Source organism: Hemitrygon akajei, chromosome 6 (genome assembly GCF_048418815.1).
Source record: "Hemitrygon akajei chromosome 6, sHemAka1.3, whole genome shotgun sequence".
Taxonomy (NCBI): Eukaryota; Metazoa; Chordata; class Chondrichthyes; order Myliobatiformes; family Dasyatidae; genus Hemitrygon; species Hemitrygon akajei.
This window is the reverse complement of record NC_133129.1, coordinates 176,272,440-176,293,166: the sequence shown is the minus strand read 5'-3', so window position 1 is coordinate 176,293,166 and position 20,727 is coordinate 176,272,440. Positions and strand designations below refer to the sequence as shown.

The following is a 20,727-nucleotide window of genomic DNA, read 5'->3' as shown; positions in this document are numbered from 1 at the left end:
CAAGAGAAAATCTGCGGATGCTGGAAATCCAAGCCCCACACACACACAAAATGCTGGAGGAACTCAGTAGGCCTGGCAGCATTTATGGAAAAGAGTAAACAGTCATGTGTTTTTGCAATGATATTGTACAGTCTTTATTTTCCTTCAAGTCCATCAATGCATGTTCTTAACTAACTTATGAAATTAGTTGATCATTGCTCAGTTGGGTGTTGTATATGGTTATGACATTTGGTGTAAAAGACTAATGATAAAATTGGTTCTGTTGTTTTAGGTCAGAGAAGAATTTGCTGCTCTCAGAGTCTCAGGCCATTAAAGAGCAGTATCTTGCAACAGTGGCAGACAGAGACAGACAGATTGCAGAACTGAGGAAACTGAATCAAGAAATGTGGACTGGTGAATTGGGAAACATTAGTGGTATGCACCAGATGAAGGTAAACATTTCATAAATGAGACTTTCAGGAGGGTATTATCACCTGCACAGTACTGACTTTTTCCTCCCCTCATGGTTTCTAGATTCACTGTTATTGTACCCATTCTCCCAGTAAAAGTTAAATCAAAAGATGACTCAACAGCAATTTCAGAATCTTAGTCATTACAGTTATTAATTCAATCCCATTTGTGTTTTAAGTCAAAATATATATTTGAGTATTATTGAATGCTGGTGTAGGAGTTAAAACAATTCTGAATTTGTTCATCTCTGAGGAGATCTGGCAAAATCTGTTGGATCTCCTATCCATTCTGACATGTAATATCCGTCACTTCATATTGAGTATGTGATGTCTGTTCTTACCCCTTTATTTTGTGGGTCATGATGTTGAGGAATGCAATGCGCATGAGTGAACATCATCCTCTGCCTTCACCAGAGATGGAGGGTGTGATTTCTTTTGTGTCACAGGCCACGATGGTCAGAGGAGGTTCACAAGGATGATTCCAGGAATGATAGGGCAATCATCTGAGGAACTTTTGATGGCTCTGAGTCTGTACTCGCAGGAATTCAGAAGGATGAGGGGGTGATCTCATTAAAATCTTTCATATGTTGAAAGGCTTAGACAGAAGAGATGTGGGAGAGTCTAGGACGAGGGCACAGCCTCAGGATAGAGGGGCGCCCTTTCAAAACAGAGATGCGGAGAAATTTCTTTAGCCAAAGGGTGGTGAATTTGTGGAATTTGTTGCACATGCAGCTGTGGAGGCCAGGTTGTTGGATGTATTTAAGGCAGAGATTGATAGGTTCTTGATTGAACATGGCATCAAAGGTTATGGGGAGAAGACCTGGAACTGGAGTTGAGGGGGAGATGAGAAAAAAGGATCAGCCTTGATTGAATGATGGAGCTGGCTTGATGTGCCAGATGGCTTAATTCTGCTCCTATGTCTTCTGGTCTTAAAACAGATGCAAAGAAATTCCTTTAGCCAGAGGATAGTGAATTTGTGGAATTTGTTACCTCAGGCAACTGTGGAGGGATGTTGGGTGTATTCAGGTGGAGATTGGTGGTGTTAATTGGCCACGGCATCAAAGGTTATGGGGAGAAGGCTGGGAGGTGGGACTGAGGAGGGGAAAAAAGGATCAGTCACGATTGAATGATGGAGCAGGCTCGATGGGCCAAATGGCCTAGTTATGCTTCTATGTCTTACGGTTTTAAAGACATCCAGAACCTGACAGAAATCTGAGTGGACTTTCGGGCATTTACAATCTGTTTTAAGTTCTGTATAAAATTGGGTTTGCATGCAGCTTGGGCTTCACCATAAAGGATGTTGTAAAGTCTCTATCTAAATGTGAAGGGAAGAGTGTACCATTTGAAAACCATACACCTATCATGCATTGTTCCTCGCTTTTGATCCTCTCTCCCGTGGGGCCTGCACCCAGTATGCCACTTTTACATGCACCTTTTTCTTAATTGATTTCCCCCCACCATCACTATCTCTCCCCTTAGTTTTTAAGTTGTCTTCCTTTCCCTTGAGCCTTCTCCTGTACTTTCCTCCTTGGTTGTTGATTTGCTACCCCATCCATCTTAAGTTCAGGTTTATTGCAATGGCATCACTACCTTGGGTATAAAAGTCACCCCTTGGCTAGAGGATGGTGTATCTATGGAATTTATTGCCACAGAGTGCAATGGAGTTAAGTTATTGAGTATATTTAAAGTGAAGCTTGATATGTTCTTGGTTATTGAAAGTATCAAAGGATTTGGGGAGAAGATAGGAGAATGGGGTTGAGAAGGATAATAAATCAGCCATGATGGAATGGCAAAACAGATCCAATGGGTTGATTGGCCTAATTCTGATCCAATGTCTTATCCTCTTGTGGTTTAAAATTAGCTTTTTGTAACAGCAGCACAGCACATTACAGACATGACAACATAAATATTATGAGCTTAAATTAACATAAATTATATATGTTACATATGTACCTACTGTTAAGTCTGATTCCATTTCACTTCCCACCCCTCAGCTCACTGCTGATATCGTCGTGGGCCAGGTTTCCCTTTACATTGGAAACTGGCATTTAGTTAATGAATTTGTTCTGTATCAAGCTGATAAGTGGCAGGTCACACTTATTTCAACATTACAACTTCATCTAAACGCAGCTTAGTTCAATGAATTTCCAAAAATGCAGAATTACTTATGTATGATTATAATTACATAAGTCATAATTCCCTTGTGCCATCTTGTCTATGTTTGAATGAAACTCCCAATTGTAAATAACAAACTGCAATGTTACTGCATTGATGACACTTTAATTATCAGAATCTATTTCAATAAAATTAAGAGTTCTGTTTTTGTGTAAAAAGAAATTGATTTTTTTTCCCAGGATCTGAGTCAAAGGTGATTATATTTTCCACTTATAAAATGGTTGCGATGTTATTTCTAATTCATAGTTTATGGGAGTATTTGTCTAGGATGGAAAATATTTAACAAGATTAATACAGGTCCTGTTTAGATTTACCAACACATGATTTGTGTACAGCCTGTACATGAAATCTAGTGTTTGGGAGACTGCTGGGATGGATTTCCCACCTGCTGCAGAGGTGCAAGCATCTCCTCCCCGTTGGGAATTCAGTTCATAGCCATATTTACCATATAGATGCAGATACAGATTTATTCATCATGTGTACATTAGAGTTAACAACCAACACACCTAAGAATGTGCCAGGGGCAGCACGCAAGTGTCACCACACAGTCCAGCACCAACAAAGTTTGCCCACAATGTTCAACCCAACACTAACACAGCACAGAACAATACAAATAGCTGTAACAACGGAAGAGCAAAGCATGACCCCAGGACAGGCCACACCTGGTCCATTATTGTTCCATTTGAACAAGTTAGGTCTTTATTCTTTGGAGCGTAGAAGGTTGAGGGGGACTTGATAGAGGTATTTAAAATTATAAGGGGGATAGATAGAGTTGACGTGGATAGGCTTTTTCCATTGAGAGTAAGGGAGATTCAAATTTAAGAGGACATGAGTTGAGAGCTAAGGGGCAAAAGTTTGGGGGCAACTCAAGGGGGAACTTCTTTACTCAGTGGTAGCTGTGTGGAACGAGCTTCCAGTAGAAGTGGTAGAGGCAGGTTCAATTTTATCATTTAAAAAACAAATTGGATAGGTATGTGGACAGGAAAGGAATGGAGGGTTATGGGCTGAGTGCAGGTAGGTAGGACTAGGTGAGAGTAAGCATTTGGCACTGACTAGAAGGGCCGAGATGGCCTGTTTCCGTGCTGTAGTTGTTATATGGTTATTCTGCGTCTTGTGGCACATCAGGTGGCAACCTTGCCATTTCTTTAGCATTTTTGTCTGGCTTTTATGAGGCTGAGTTGCAAGCTCGATGCTCAGCCCAGCACAGATGGAAAGCATGCAAGGTACTGGCTGGAATCAAACCCGGGACCACTGGTCTCGAAGTCTGATGCAGATAACACCTGCCAAGTACATCCAGTCCTTGGATGTCTCAAGCTCGTAGGCATGGATCTCCAACCTTCAGTGTCTGGCCCAGACTCTGACAATTACTGCATGGGGCCTGTAGCCTCCAGTCTCTAGACTGGACTCGCCCACTACCTCCGGACTCACCAATTCTGGTCTTTGACCTTTTGGTCATTCTACCTATGCACTTAGGAATATTTGACAGGAGTGATGCCTTGCTATAGCCTGAGGAAGACGTGTGTGCTTTTGAGGTCTGCCAGTGTATGTATGCATTCAATCTTTTTGTTTACGTTTTAGCCATTAGAAACCGTATCTTTACTGGGTATTGAAAATGTTGCTGAACAAGTCAAGGCTCTGGTGGCAGAAAATAAACAACTTCAGACTGAAGCTCGGGGTTACCTACAGGAAATTCATCAGAAAGAACTACAGTTTCAACAGCTGAACAGCAAGGTAATATGGATGTGAAGATCATGCTAGTGTTAATACGATTGCGAGTTCCTCACAAGGTTTCCATGAAGTAATTAGCTCTTACATTTCTTTACTCATTGGCTGGCATAGGTCGTGCAATGCATTGAAGATAGATCGGCATTAACAAGCCAGCTGAAAACAGTGTCTCAGACTCTGCGTGACACACAGGTGCGTTATGGGGATCTACAAAATCGCTACTACAGCCTGGAAAGACAATACCAAGCACTGCGCTCATCTTTCCAGCATGAAGAGCAGGTGAGTTTGGTCAACTGTCAGGTTACTTTTCCTTTTATTTTCACCTAGTTTTTCTTAAAATACCCAAGGGAAGAAAAGGTATATAAACAAAACTCAAAAAATAGGATTTAGTCATAGAGTTATCGAGCATGTAAAAGGCCCTGTAGTCCAACTGGTCCATGCTAACCACGATGCCTTCCCCAGCTAGTCCCTTTTGCTTGCATTTGGCCTGTATCCCTCTAAGTCTTTTCATTGTGAACCTGTCCAAATAGGTTTTGAACATTGTTATTGTACCCATTTCTATAGTCGTATATAAAATGATAAGAGGCATAGCTCGAGCTGACAGCCAAGAGACTTTTTCCCAGGGTGGAAATGGCTGATACAAGGGTGCATAATTTTAAGGTGATCGGAAGAAAGAATAGAGTGATATGTCAGGTAGGTTTTTTTTTACACAGATTGGTGGGTGCATGGAACCAGAGGTAGTAGTGGCAGATATATTAGGGTCACTTAAGAAACAGACAGACATACTTTATTGATCCCGAGGGAAATTGGGTTTCGTTACAGCCGCACCAACCAAGAATAGTGAAGAAATATAGCAATATGAAACCATAAATTGCATTGTAGAGTATTCAAGGAAGAAGTCAGAAATGCTGAATTCTGCTTCCTAGCTTTGGGGCTGACTAACGGCAACATTAATTGTTTCTACTCAGCGCAAATTTGAATGGTGACTGTGACCATGCAGATGAAGCAAGGATTAATTGAAGTTTGAGTCTCACCTTTTCTATGTTGCAGCATGAGACGAGTGAGGATGTTCCACCTGGAGCTCCACAGGAGCGTGCCAGTATTATAGTAGAAATCGACAACTTGGAGTTGAACGAACTGCGGAGAAGGTGAGTCCAAATTACAGGATGGAATGTCTCAAATGCTAAAAGTTCCATCAATTTGGAAACATGACTGCTTTTACGTGATTGACTTTAGAGGCGAAATAAACTTGTTTATGGCAAATGTGGATAGAAAAGGCTTGGAGCAGGGATTTACAATTTTTATTATGCAATGGAACCTTACTGTTAACCAAGGGGTCTGTAGACTCCAGATTGGGAACCCTTGGTTTAGAGGGATACATGCCAAATATGGGTGAATGGGACTTGCTTAGCTGGGCATGGATGAGTTTGGCATGTCTGTTTCCAAACTATTACTCTATGGTTGTAAGTAACTGCAGAAAAGAACATTTTTAGTGGCTGAAGTGAACAGGTTAAGATGACAGAGAAACAGCCTTGGGTCATGAACCAGAGAATGAGAGAAGTTTCAAGTACATATATCCGAAAAAAACTAGTTTTCAGTTGAGGGCACGATAGAAAAGGAAACAAGACAAACCTTATGTTGTACCAAAAACTAACCAGTGACATGGAGCTGGACTACAATTGCTGAGACTTGTGATTGTGGTGAGACCAGAGACCAGACTCTTGAAATCAGTTCGGGGACCAGTATTTGAAACTGGGACATTGACAATTCAGGGTCTTGCCAGACCAAGGTCAACGGGCGGATTTCTGACTTTGAATGGACACACCAGGTAGCTGAGAGTTTGGAACCTGCCAAAGCATAGATCACAATTTTATGTTGCGCAGCCTCAGATATCATTTGTTCAGTCAAAAAGGAGATCTCTTCCATAGAACACTGGATCTATGGAACAGCCAGCCAGTTCTGACAGAGGGTTCTAACTTGTTCATTTGCTTCAAATGAGAATTGCACAGGATTTTTGACTTGGGAATACATCACCTCATACCAAAATTTGAAATTCACTGCCTGGATGACCTCCAAGACTTTTTTTTATTTCTCAGAGTTTTGAGTCTTGGTTGGAGAATGCCTTGTGCAGAGTTTTGACTGGAAGTTTCAACAGTTTTTCTCTCTCACCCCACACAGATGCTTCTTGATCCACTAAATTCCTCCAGTAGTTTGTTGTTTTCATATTCCTGCCGCCCATACCTCCATTAAGCTTAACTTTTAACCCCTAGGGTGGTCAGATAATTTGAGTGGAGGGTTTGTGCATTGTGGTGTATCAAGATGTTACATCTATGGTATGTTAGACTGGGATGAAATATAGGACTACTGTTCATTTTTAATAGATGTTATTGAATGAGAAAATTTTAACACTTTTTTAACAATTTTTCGGGAAGAAGGATTTGTGTGAATAAACTATTCTGGTATTTGAAGAAGAGAGAGCAGAAGTAAGTGATATGAGCTTTGATTTACAAAATCAGCCAGTTTTGTTGGGCATGCTTTGCCTTTGGCAACTTTGATAATGAGAGTGGGATCCAGATTCCTCAACTTTCACCTTTTTAGATGCCCATCCGTGGAATCAGTCCTACAGAGAAAACACCAGCAATTAAGAACATAACAGAGTTGACTTGCAGTCCTTTATTATTTAATCTTGTATTGGAGCCTTTAGCTAAAACACTCATGGTATCTCTATGAATGGAACCATACATAAGATTTCTCTTTATGCAGATGATCTTTTGGTTTTTATTTCAAATCTTGAGGAATCAATTCCTAATCTTTTGGAAACACTTAAAGATTTTGGTAAATTTTCAGGATATAAACTTAACTTGAATAAAAGTGAATTGTTTCCATTAAATGTTCATGTTAGTATATATAATGATATTCCTTTTAGAATTGTTAATACATTTAGATATGTAGGTATTATAATTACTAAAAAATATAAAGATCTCTATAAAGCGAATATAGTTCCTTTAATGGACTCCTTGAAACAACTATTTTCTAGATGGAATCCACTTACTTTTGTTACGTACCCCGTAGCTGGGTCACTTACCAGCAAAGATAGAGAGGTCCGTTGAAGTCTGATGGTACTATTTTTAACAGTATTTATTGATAAAAATACACAAAAATAATATCAATGCAATATACGTCATCAATACTAAATCTAAAAGCGCGGGTATAATAATAATCAATAAGAAATAGCTCTATCGTTGTCTAGGGGATAATGTATTGTCCGATGGAAATATAAAAGTCACTTTAGTTCAGTCAAGCTGTAGGCTGCAGCCTTTTTGGTTGAAGAGAAAGACGGAGGTTTAACTTGCCCATTCCTTTTTATGATGTCAATCCTTCGAGAGTCGTTGGGAGTTGATTTCCCCGTTGTTAGCTAAAAACCGTTCTGCATTGGTAAAGGGCCCACCGATTCCGGGGCAAATGGAAAAGGACGCACATGGCCTTTCCACCAGTTTTTGCTATTACGGGATCGCTAGTGTTTCTTCTGGTGCGCCTGAGGGGCTGTTCCCACAGACCCTCTTTTTATCCTGACTCACAGGGTCTCAGGTGTCAATCAGGTTGGGATGATGCAATCCCTCCACCAACCTCCCCCTCGGTTCATTGCCTGGGGCTTCGATGCATAGTACAGGATGCAATACACAAGTCCGTCTCCAAGAGACAATAGCCGGTATCAATGGGATCCGCCTTTCGGAGGCCAGGACACATTCCAACTCTTTGTGGATTCTGCATGTCTTTCTCTCATTTCCTGGGTCTCCTGAACTGACTTAATAGTGATCTTGCGATTCTCACAAAGGAGGGGGGCTACCCCGCACCCTTCAGCCCCTCAGAGCTGTGGCACATTTGTAACACTTATTCTTGTATTCATGCTGTGAAAATTATGATTTTGCCCAGATTTTTATATATTTTCCAAAATATACCTATCTTTTTAACTAAAATTTTTTTTGATCAAATTGACTGTCTTATTTCTTCTTTTATTTGGAACAGTAAGAGACCTAGAATTAATAAGTATCATTACAAAAATTTAAAAAAGATGGTGGACTTGCACTTCCTAATTTAAGACCATTATTGGGCTGTGAATATTAGACAATTATGTTTTTGGTTATATTGGCTTGATAAGTGTCAAAAACCATTGAGTTGATTTGGAATTAAAAGCTGTTAAACAATTTCATTTAACTTCAATTTTAAGGGCTCCATTACCTTTACAGCTCTCTAAAATTCCAAATTTAAATCTCTATCTAGTTATTAAACAATCCCTACTGATTTGGGTTCAGTTCCGTAATTCTTTTAATCTTAAACAATTTAAGTTAACTAGTTTTTTATATCAGAACTTTTTATTTAAACCTTCAACAACTGACCCCATTTTTCTTTTATGGAAAAATAAAGGAATTCATTCTTTTACAGATTTATTTTGTGATGGTCAATTGATGACTTTTGAGGAATTAATTAATATATTTTCTCTTGCTCATACACATTTTTTTGCAATATTTTCAGGTTAGACTTTTTTACAACAATATTTACCTAAGTTTCCATATTTACAAGAATCTGATTTGTTGGATACCATTTTGAAATTGAATCCCTTAGTGAAAGGTTGGAACCTTTAATACAATTTACAATTTACTTTTTGTTACAAAAAGAGAACCTATCACTAAAGATTAAACAAGATTGAGAGAGAGAACTTAATATGACCTTTGTTAATGAAGATTGGCTTCGAGTTTTGAAAAACGTAAATTCTTCTTCTGTATGTGCCAACCATTGTTTAATTCAATTTAAAATTGTACACCATTATTACTTAACAAAGGAGAGACTATCTAAAATATTTCCTAGTATAGATAACTATTGCGATAGATGTAAAACTAAAGTAGGTACTTTGTCACATATGTTCTGGTCATGTTCTTCATTAAAATCGTTTTGGAAATCTTTATTTTCTACAATTTCTAAAGCTTTGAAAATTAATTTATAACCTAATAGATTGACTGTTCTATTTGGAATAGTTCCGTATCATATTCAGGGTATCTCATCTTCAGATCAACATGTAATTACATTTGTTACACTGCTGGCAAGAAGAGCTATTTTATTAAAATGGAAAGATATTTCTACCCCTACATTAATTGAATGGTTTTCTCAAGTGATGTTATGTTTTAGTTTGGAAAAAATTAGAAGTAGAACTTTTGATCCTCGATTTGATTTTGAGAGAAGATGGGGTTGTTTTGCCAAATATTATCATTTAATTTGAATTAAGTTATATGGTTTCCTTCCAATTTTTTTTTATAAATATGAAATGGCGGTTGATGACTCATTTTTTAAATATATTTAGATGATGGTCAAATGTATTGCTCCAGGGGGTTGATTCCTAATGGGGTTTTTTTGTAGTTAGTGGGGGGGTTTTTCTTAGTTAGATGGGGTTCTTTTATTTTCCTCCTTTCTTCTATCTATATATAATTTTTTTTTCCATTTTTATATTTCAAGATCAGTTTTTTCTCTTCAGCTTTATGAATTGTATACATATTAATCTGTTAAAGTTTTGTATCATTTTATAGCTGTTGATGATTACGTACCAATAAAAAGATTCTAGAATGACTTTGCAAGTTAAATATCAGATTGCCAAATGGCTTTGTGCAGAAGTCCTGCCTCACTAATAGGATTGAGTTCTTTGAGGAAATAGCTAATTAAATTGATGAAGCAATGGTTGTAGGCATTGAATATGTTGACTTTCATGAGCCATTTGACAAGGACCCAGAGACTTACAAGGTTAAGGCACGTGCCACACTGGCTTATTGAACCCAAGACTGGCCAGCTGATGGGAGACAGGAGAGTGGTAGAAGGATGCTTTTAACATTTGAGATCAGTGACCTGTGGTGTACTGTAGAGATTGGTTCCAGGATCCTTGTTGTTTCTAATAATGACGTAATAGGTGAATATAGATGGTATGATTAGTACGATGGCGGTATTGTGGATAGTGAAACAGGTTACAGTAGATGGAAAGTTAGATGGCGTGTTAGCAGATGGAATTCAATACCAACATATGGGAAGTCAGGTAGGAGTAGGACATATGCAATAACTGATAGAGGGACCTTGGGGTTCATTGCTCCCAGAAAGTGTCATAGAAACGTAGAAAACCTACAGCACAATACACGCCCTTCGGCCCACAGAGTTGTGCCGAACATGTCCCTACCTCAGAAATTACTAGGCTTACCCAGAGCCCTCTATTTTTCTAAGCTCCATGTACCTATCCAAAAATCTCTTAAAAGACCCTATCTTATCCGCCTCCACCACCGTTGCCGGCAGCCCATTCCAGGTAGATACAGTGGTGAAGAAGACATCTGGCAAGCTTCCTTCATGTGATGGGGCATGGACAAAGAAGTTGGTCATTAAGTTGTAACTTTACAAACACTGGGTAGGCCACTCTTGGAATATTGTGTGCAGGTCTGGTCAACACACTGTAGGAAGCATGTGTTTTACTGGAGAGAGTGCAGAGAAGATTCATCAGGATATTGCCTGGATTGGAGAACTTTGGTTATGAGGAGAGAGTTCATAGGCTGGTTTTGTTTTCCCAGGAGTGGAGGAAGCTGGGGATGACCTATTAAGATTACATAAATTTTGAGAAATGATTGTTTTCCCATTATACAAATATCAACAAGGGGACACAGGTTTAAGTAAAGAAGTGGTTTTAAAGGGAACTTGAAGAGAAAGTTCCTTACACAGAATAGTTGATACCTGGAACTCACTGTTAGGAGGTGATGGAGTTGGGTACTATCAATGTGTTTAAAAGACATCTAGAAGGCACTTGAATAGACCAGGCATTGAGGATACAGAGCTGGTGCAGGCAGTTGGGATTTATGTAGATGAGCAGTCTGGTTCTGGTGGATTATAGGGTCCGCTTATGTACTGTACCACTCTGAGACTCTTGACTTGATGAGCACTATATCTATGCCTGTTAACACCATCCTCACAGTTATCAGGCAGCTCCAGTACTTGTCTGTATGAACCTACTCTGTAGTTTCTTGTAACTTAGAACATAGACATCCATGGCATATTACAGGCCCTTCAGCCCACAATGTTGTGCCAGCCATGTAACCTACTCTAGACACTGCCTAGAATTTCCCTACCGCATAGCCCTCTATTTTTCTAAGCTCAATGTACCAATCTAAAATTTTATAAAAAAAAAAAATCCTTTTGTATCTGCCTCTACCACCGTTGTTGGCTGTGCCACCACTCTAGGGAAAAACTTACTCCTGACATCCCCTCTGTACTTATTTATAAGCAGCTTAAAACTGTGCCTCCTCGTGCTATCCATTTCAGCCTTGGGGAAAAAGCCTCTGACTATCCACACGATCAATGCCTCTCATCATCTTATACACCTCTATCAGGCCACCTCTCATCCTTCGTCACTCCAAGGAGAAAAGGCCAAGTTTACTTACCTATTCTCATAAGGCACACTCTCCAATCCAGGCAACCTTCTTGTCAATCTCCTCTGCATTCTTTCTATAGTATTGACATCCTTCCTGTAGTGAGGTGACCAGAACTGAACACAGTACTCCAGGTAACTCACAATTTGTGCAATATTTTGGACACTGCCTGACATTATTTGAAAGCTGTGGATTTTCTGCTTTTAGCGAATTTGAAATTTGCCCTGTTGGCATTCAGCATAAATTCCAAGGTTGTCAGTGACCCTCGGGCACACTGCTCTCTAGTTGAAAAGGTCTAATTCTCAGTTAATTCAATAAATTACTCTGTTTTTAGAGCTTTAATAGCAAATTGCTTTGCACAAACATTCCCTCATGGTTCAACTAAGTCTAAGTCATGAGTATTAACTATATATATTTTTGTTAAATTCTCATTTGGCACATAGTACAGTCTGACATTAGTGTACTGAGGTTGTGCTGCACTGTGGGAGCTGCCAACCTTTAAAATAAGCATTAAATAAAGCTACATCTGTCTGCTCAGAAGTACGTAAAATATCCTTGGATGATAATTGGGGTGGGCAGATTTACGAAACAGTTCCTTAAAAAATAGTATTAATTGGTCTCCTGTTTGTTGCCTATGATATACATGTCTTTCACAAAATACCGATTTGGCTGCAAAGCATGTGAGGATGAGTTGGAGAAGTTCGTTCTTCATTCGCAGTGGGTCATTTGTGTATATTGTTGATGATATAGGCTTGCGGAATCAGAGCAACGGAATGCGTCTGCCCATCAGGAGCTGACCCAGTTGGCAGAAATGCTCGCAGATGAAGAACGACGGAGACGTGCAGCTGAGGAAGCATTGCTGGCAGCTGAAGAAAGGTTCAAGGGGTGAGTGTTTTAAACTGCATTAGACTGGATATCATGCAAGGATATCATTGCCTTTCCATTAGGGTATCACCCATATCTGTTTGTTTAAAATAGTTTTTCTTTGTCTGTTTAACAAACTTGTATAGCCACTCAGTTGAAAAAGGAACAGGATTTTTAAATAATAAAAAATCCATTTACTGTTAAAGACTGGAGGAGACAATAGCATTTCTCCCAGGGTAGTGTCTCAAGGGAATTGCAGTGAGTGGAGGTTAATTACTATGTATAAAATCGATCTCAGTTCCTGAACAGTGAGCTTAATTAAAGGCATATCCACTGTGGCTGGAAATAATGTTACCACTTTTAGCAACCTTGGAACAATAAAATGTCATTTTTCTGTGGACACGATACACACAATGATTTCCCAAAAGACATGTTAGTTAGCTTACAAAATCTGAAGAGCCATGTATGTGTGATTGGGGTAGAATTATAGAATTATACTGGCTATAAAAGACCTATCCAGTTGGTGTTCCTCGTTTGCTCTTTCAACATGGGCTTGAAATTCTTTTTAAAAGATTAATGGGACATAGTACAGTATACTACAGGCCCTTTGGGACACAATGTGCCAACTTATTTAAATATCCTTCATGATCAATCCAATTCTTCTCTACCACCTGCCTTGGGAATGCGTTCCAGATACCCATCACTCTGTTTAAAAACAAAGCCAACCTCAGATGTCTACTTTTAACTTTCCTCTGTCTACCTTAAACAGACATCCTCTGGTATTGATCATTGCCATCCTTGGAAAAAGGTGTCCACTCTTGCGATGCCTCTCATAATCTTATAAACCTCTGTTAAATTGCCTCTCTTGCTCCTTTGCTTCAAAGAGAAAAGTCCTAGCTCACTCAGCCTTTCCTCATATGATGTGTAAGGCATTATTGAGTCATTTTCCATCACTGTTTCAGGGCATGCTTTCCATATCATAAATTGCTGAGAATAAAAGCATTTATCTTTATTTTTCCATTGGCTTTTTTGCCAGTTGCTATGAATCTGCATCTTGGTTTAGTGATTCTCTTACCTACTCTGTATCAAACCTCTCGTAGTGAGTGAGTAAGGCGTTCATCATTCAGGACTGACCATGGAGGTTGCATCCTAGCTGTCGAGATATGCAGGCCTGGGCAGTATGATATAGAGAGCAAGCTGTTGCCCATGTGGCAAGCTTCCCCGCTCCATGGATCTGATGAACCCAAAGGAACAGCAGAGAGTGATACAATTTGGCACCAGCAATGTTGCAGAAATTGCCAGTCAGCATTGAACTCCAAGTTGAACTGCCTTAGAGAGTCCAGCTCTGGATTTTTCTCTTGGTGTTTACTCCCAAAACCTTCCCCATAAGTGGGTATAGTCACAAAGCAGTAGAGGTTTGAGATCAGTTTTCCTTCTCTATAGGGAGCAACTGATTTTAACTGTGTGGATAGGATTCATTGAAATACTTGTGTTTTCCCCAGTGGTTTGTATCTGTAAATGTTTCGAAGAATTTACGTTGTATGATTAATGCTGCGATTTATTTCTAGCCTTGATCCACTTCCAGTCAGACTACCACCCAGAGAGTACACTATTCAGCTGGAATCGGATGAAGAACGTGAGGCTTTGATTATAGATTCCAGTGAGCAGGTGGTGGTGCGGAAGGTGTGTACTTATTTTTTTGCATTCTACTTTCGATCCAATTTTCTGAACTTTTATACAGTACCTTCCTTGTCTCTCCCTGCGAACTGAGAAACACTTTGGAAATCCTGTTTTGTTGAACATAATAACTTAAAATACGATGCAGTTCCTCGGACATTTTACAGTCTCCAGTACAGTATTATGCAAAAGTCTTAGGCACATATACAGTTGCAAGAAAACGTTAGTGAACTTTTGATTTTAAGTTTCTAGTATTTGCAGTTGTTTTTCTTTTAATTTTCTGCACTTCTGTTTTTCTGCATTAGTTACGCATGAAATGTGGTCTGATCTTTATCTAAGTCTCAATAATAGACATACACAATCTGCCTAAACTAATAACACACCAACAGTTTAAGTGTTTAAGAGCCAAGAGGTAATGTTGTTGCTATATAGGACCCTGGTCAGACCCCACTTGGAGTACTGTGCTCAGTTCTGGTCACTTCACTACAGGAAGGACGAGGAAACCATAGAGGAGTTTTACAAGGATATTGCCCGGATTGGGGAGCATGCCTCATGAGAACAGGTTGATTGAACTCGGCCTTTTCTCGTTGGAGCGACGGAGGATGAGAGGTGACTTATTAGAGGTGTACAAGATAATGAGAGGTATTGATCGTGTGGATAGTCAGAGGCTTTTCCCCAGGGCTGAAATGGCTAGCATGAGAGGGCATAGTTTTAAGGTGCTTGGAAGTAGGTACAGAGGAGACATCAGGTAAGTTTTTTACGCAGAGAATGGTGACTGCGTGGAATGGGCTGCTGGCGGCGGCGGTGGAGGCAGAAATGATAGGGTCTTTTAAGAGACTCCTGGATGGGTACATGGAGCTTAGAAAAATAGAGGGCTATGGGTAAAGCCTAGTCATTTCTAAGGTAGGGATATGTTCGGCACAGCTTTGTGGGCCGAAGGACCTCTATTGTGCTATATGTTTTCTAATTGTACTACTTCTCATCAATACTGAGTACACCATTTAAACAATCACAGTCTAGGTTCAAAAACATATGTGAACCTCTGGGATAATGCCTTCTGTGGACAGATGAGACAAAAGTTTAACTTTTTGACAGAAATGCACATTGCTATATTTGGAGGGAAAAAAGGGCACTGCACACCAACACCAAACCCTCACCCCACTGTGAAGCATGATGGAAGGAGCATCATGGTTTGAGGCAGCAAAGTAGACTCAGGGCCTAGACAGCTTGCAATTGTTGAGGGAACAATGAATTCAAAATTGTATCAACCTATTTTATAGGAGAATGTCAGGGTAGCAGTCTATCACATGAAGCTTAATAGAAGTTGGATGATGCAACAAGACAATGATCCAAAACAAGGTGCTGTGGCATGACCTGAATAGGGCTGTTCATACAGGATATCCCAGAAATATTGATGAACCAAAACAGTTTTGTATGGAGGAATGATCTAAAGTTCCTTCTCGCCATTGTGCAAGTCTGATCAGCAGCTACAGGAAACATTTGGTGAAGGTTATTGCTGCTAAAGAAGGTTCTACCAGTTATTAAATACAAGAATTCACATACTTTTTCCAGCCTGGACTATGAATGATTGAACAGTGTGTTCAATAAAGACATGAAAAGTACAATACACCCTATCCTCCTTATATGCGCCTTCAGACTATGTGGATTCACAGTTATGCGAGGAATCTATTTCTACCAATGTCTCCTTATATGCGTCCAAAACTCACTGTTATGCGAGGAGCACTGCTTTCCCATCAATACAAGTCACGTGTGCACGCCTCACAGTCTCACCATTGGGACGAGAAGCACTGCTTTGCCGCCAATACAAGTCAGGTGCACGTGCCTCACAGTCTCACTCCTGCCAGTCTCGCACTGGTTTTGGCAATGTGCGAATGTGTGATCTTGCGCTCTTAAGCTTTTGTTGTTTTTACCTACAGTGCAGTGATTTTGTGCTTGAAATATTTAACTATGCCTCTTAAGCGTCCGATGTCAAGCCCCGGGCCATCTGCCAAGCGGCAGAGAACCGCTTTAACATTTGAAAAAAAATTGGAAATTATAGACAGGGCGGCGTCAGGTGAAGGTAACACAGCTCTGGGATGCTACTTTGGCCTGGGTGAGTCCACGATTAGAAACATAAAGCAAAATGCTGAGAAAATAATAAGTGTAGTGATTGATTCACCACAAGTGTCTTCAAAGATTGTTACCAAAGTGCTTAACCCAATTATGACAAAAATGGAGAAAATGTTGAGTTTATACATTGAGAGTGAAACAGAAAAAAACAACACTTAGTTCCGATCATCTTTGTGTGAAAGCTTTGGAAACTTATGGTCGTCTTTGTTCAGAGGCTAGTGAGGAAGTGTGAAGTGATATTCACAACTTAGCTGAGCATGGTGAGCAAGCTAGTGCTGACCACGAAGCTGCTGAACGCTACCCTGTGCAGTTGCGGGCTATGACAGCTGAGTTAGGCATCACACCAAAGCAGGTGTTTAATGCAGATGAGACTGGGCTTTTTTGGAAGCGTATGCCGAAACGCACTTACGTAAGTAAGGATGAGAAAACTGCCTCAGGTTCCAAGGCAGCCAAGGATAGATAGAAGCAGAAGAATATCTAAATGCTGAAGGAGACTGTAAGATGAAGCCTCTCTTAGTTTACCATTCACTAAACCCCCGTGCTCTTAAGGGTTTGAGTACTGTACACTCTAGTATGTTAGCTTTCTATGACTTATGTTGAATATTACCTTAAATTGATGAAATATAATATGAATATTTCCTTGTGGTACTGCTTTTTTGTCGTATTGTTATGAAAATGTGGATTAATTACAGATAAAACATATTTAGGAAGCCCTCCAGAACGTATCCCCCGCGTATAACGAAGATAGGATGTAGTTTGTGTGTTATTAGTTTAGGCAGATTGTGTTTGCCTATTATTGTGATAGATGAAGATCAGACCACATTTTAAAAGTTATTAATGCAGAAAACCAAGTAATTGCAAAGGGTTCACAAACTCTTTCTCTTAACGGTACATAACTAGAGTGCCTAAGATGTTTGCTCAGTACTGTATCTGTCGACATGCAGCGGAAAGCGAGTTTGTAAATGTGGTGGGAGCAAAGAATGTTGGGAATGGCGAGAGTGGACTGCCAAGGGAGGGTTGTGGGACACGTTGCAGAGAAGGAGTGCCAGATACAGGAGTGTAGTAGACACACCCAGCCCTGAGGCACCAGACAAGGTCATCTGATTCCAAACAGTTGGTAAATCGATTATTCCTGAATGTCTCTTTGGCACTTTGCACTCCCTCCCCTCTCCCTTCCTCTTTCCCCTCCCCTTTCCCCAACCATGATTCCCCTTTCTCTGCCCCTTCACAGTCCTAGTCCACAATCGAGACCCGTATCAGAATCTGGGTTATCATCACTCACATGTCATGAAATTTGTTTCTTTTTGTGGCAGCAGTATAGTGCAGGGCATAAAATTACTACGGTACTGTGTCATTCTGGAGTTGTGATACCCAACAAAATATAAAGAAAAGTTGCCTTCCTTCTTTGCCCAGAATCAAAGGCACCTGCACATGGCCCTTTCTCTCCCAGGAGGTTTGAAGTATCTGAGTTGGCCTCATGGATCATGTCATATTCATGAAGATTGCTTTTTAATACAGGTCTCCAATAACTTCTGTTGCCCTGAAAAAGAAACATGATAGCTACAAGGGGCATACTGTACCCAGACAAAGTTAAAAACCACATTTTAAAATAAGTAGTTTAACCATAAGCAGAAGAATATCTAAATGGGCAGAAAATCTTTAGGAGAATACAAAGAGCAATGAAAAACTGCTAACAAATGTAAATCTTTCTTCACCTTCTACCCCTCTGTAAGGCAACACAGACTAACCATGGAAGAACTTGGTCATTTTCTGATCATCTGAGTGTATTTGGGACCTACACTTGTCTGTTCAATAGCTCACTAAGTTAGGATCACATAGTCCATAAGACATAGGAGCGGAATTAGGCTATTTGCCCCATCGAGGCTGTTCACAGTCTAGAATGGGCATATTTAGCAGTTTCCTTCAGAGCTGTTCACACGAGTCACCTTCGTGATGGTGTCCCAGAAGAATCTACTCTGCCATTCCATGATGGCTGATTTTATTATCCCTCTCAACCCCATTTTCCTGTCTTTTCTTCATAACCTTTGCTGTTCTGACTCATCAAGAACCCTCCAACCTCTGCTTTAAATATACCCAATGACTTGGGCTCCACAGTCATCTGTGGCAATGACTTCCACAGATTCACCACCCTCTGGTGAAAGTCACGAGTAGGAACTGAGATGCTGCTGTGCTATTGGAATGGTGCATCCATTTGGCCCATCACGCCTGTGGCAGTTCTTTGAGGGAAAGCCAGATATCCCTTTCTTCAATGTCCTTCAGTTTTCCTATTACTGTTTGAAAATTACTACTGTAGTTGTTGCCACTCATTTATACAGTGCAATCTGGACTTTTGCAGTTTAATATGTTTAAAAAAAAAAATTTCACTTCTCCACCCAGGTAGTTTGCTAGTTATTTTAATTCTGAATTAGCTAAGGTAATGTTGGTTGTTGTTGACTCTACTTCTGTCTCTGCAGGTAAAGAGAGGGGCGCTTTCCTTCAAGCGCTGGCTACGAGGCCGCAGTATGTACTGCTCAAAGCTAATGAGTGCACGGACCAGATCACGCTACTTGGTCTTCGCATACTTTGTTACACTACATGTTCTTGTTTTCATGTGCCTGGTGGGACGTTTGTAGATGCACCATCATGATTAGGAGAAGAAGAACGGGGTTGATGGTTGTAGGGGGAGGAAGTGAATTCCATCCTGATGTGCCATGTTGGGAGACCTCTGTGAAACAATGCAACACTGGCTCTCTACTCAGCCTGATTTTACTTTCCATTGGTCAGTGAATCAGTGTTCCACCTAGTCCTCCCTTGCCAAAGGTAGGGTGCAGTTGGGAGTCATATTTGTATCATTGTCAAAGCTGCTAATGATTCGAGCACTGATCACAGTTGTATAAAATTCATCTTGTATTAATGTGTGCAGTGTTTTGTCCAGATTGTTTTATGACTGTTCAGTAAGTTCGTAAACTGGTTTCACAATTGTTTTTTTCATCTGCTATTAAATTCCAAAGATACACTGCTTTAAACGGTTATATAAAATCTCTATGTAAAATTATGTATATTTTCTGATGTGTAAAGCAATATTATTTAAGTTTATGACTTATGAGGTGGAAAGTTAGACAAAGGTTGAAAGATTATTCTGCTTGGAATGCATTTGTAAATTTGAGGTGGTGCTAGAGATAGCAATAAAGCACTGAGAGCATTAGAATATATTTATATGTTACTTTCATCTTGGTTATGACAAGGTGTTGTAACCTGGAGGGGTAATTAAGAAATGCACTTTTTGAAAATGATTTCTTGTTGGGAAAATAAGTTTTTATTAAAGTTAAAATGGATCACCTGCTTCTTGGCTCTTTCATCAACTGTCATTATGTTGGGGAACAAAAGGTGGCTTGAATCTCTGTTCCTTGTTCATAGCCAGAATGTCTCTACTATAATTGCTACCTGAGGGTATTTAACCTTAGCTGGCTGCTGTTCTGGCCTGATACCATCAATTCTGCTTCTGTTTTACACTTTGTTTTGCCCTTCATAGAACTCTATCTCACGTTGTCATGCCTCCTTCCTCAGTTCCTCTGTCCAACCATATCTGTCCCCTAACTCATCAGCATTCCATAGTCCTACTGTCTACAATCTCTCTCCCTGTTTCTGCACTACGTGGTTGCTCATCCTCCTTAAATTCAGCCTTCATCTCAAGCCTGCATTCTTTGCAGGCTGTCCACTCACCAACTTTCACAGCCATGCTAACCCATATCCTCAATTCTCCATACATCCTTTATCTCTGCTCCCTGAAGTTCATCAAGAGTAAGCACATATTTCAATGGATATACTGTACACTCAGTAGTCACTTCACAAAAAATCATTGGTATGGTCAGAAAGCCCACATCCTATGGGCATGTAAGTAAGCAAATACAGAGGAGGTCTGTAACTTTGAAAATATATGCAGAACTCATTTGAGCTTTAAGTCATTGGGAGGAACAGTTCTGTTCCAAAATCAAACATTTTTTCCAACACCGAATTATTATAATGCCTTTGTTTAGATTTCAGGAAAAAAAGCCAGTGAGCAGCAGACTGGGTGTAAATGCCTTGTTAATGAGGGTGGTCAGAGGAAATGGCCAGACTGGTTCAAGGCAACAGGAACTCAAATAATCACACATTACAATAGTGGGCAGAAGAGCATCTCTGAACACATATGTCGAACCTTTAAGTGGATGGGCTACAGCTGCAGAAGACCATGAACATGCACACAGTAGTCACTTTAT

General features: G+C 40.0%; 1 protein-coding gene across 2 annotated transcripts in view; it reads left to right on the top strand.

Annotated features, from left to right (window-relative positions):
- Positions 1-19,804, top strand: part of LOC140729708 (uncharacterized) — an 89,040-nt gene extending 69,236 nt beyond the window's left edge. For both annotated transcript variants that reach the window (XM_073049807.1, XM_073049806.1), the window contains 7 exons: positions 272-431; positions 4,203-4,355; positions 4,464-4,628; positions 5,400-5,497; positions 12,548-12,682; positions 14,230-14,344; positions 18,943-19,804. In XM_073049807.1, coding sequence (XP_072905908.1) covers positions 272-431; positions 4,203-4,355; positions 4,464-4,628; positions 5,400-5,497; positions 12,548-12,682; positions 14,230-14,344; positions 18,943-19,101 — 985 coding nt within the window. In that variant the 3' untranslated portion in view covers positions 19,102-19,804. The remainder of the gene's footprint in view (positions 1-271; positions 432-4,202; positions 4,356-4,463; positions 4,629-5,399; positions 5,498-12,547; positions 12,683-14,229; positions 14,345-18,942) is intronic.
- Positions 19,805-20,727: the final 923 nt, after the last annotated feature.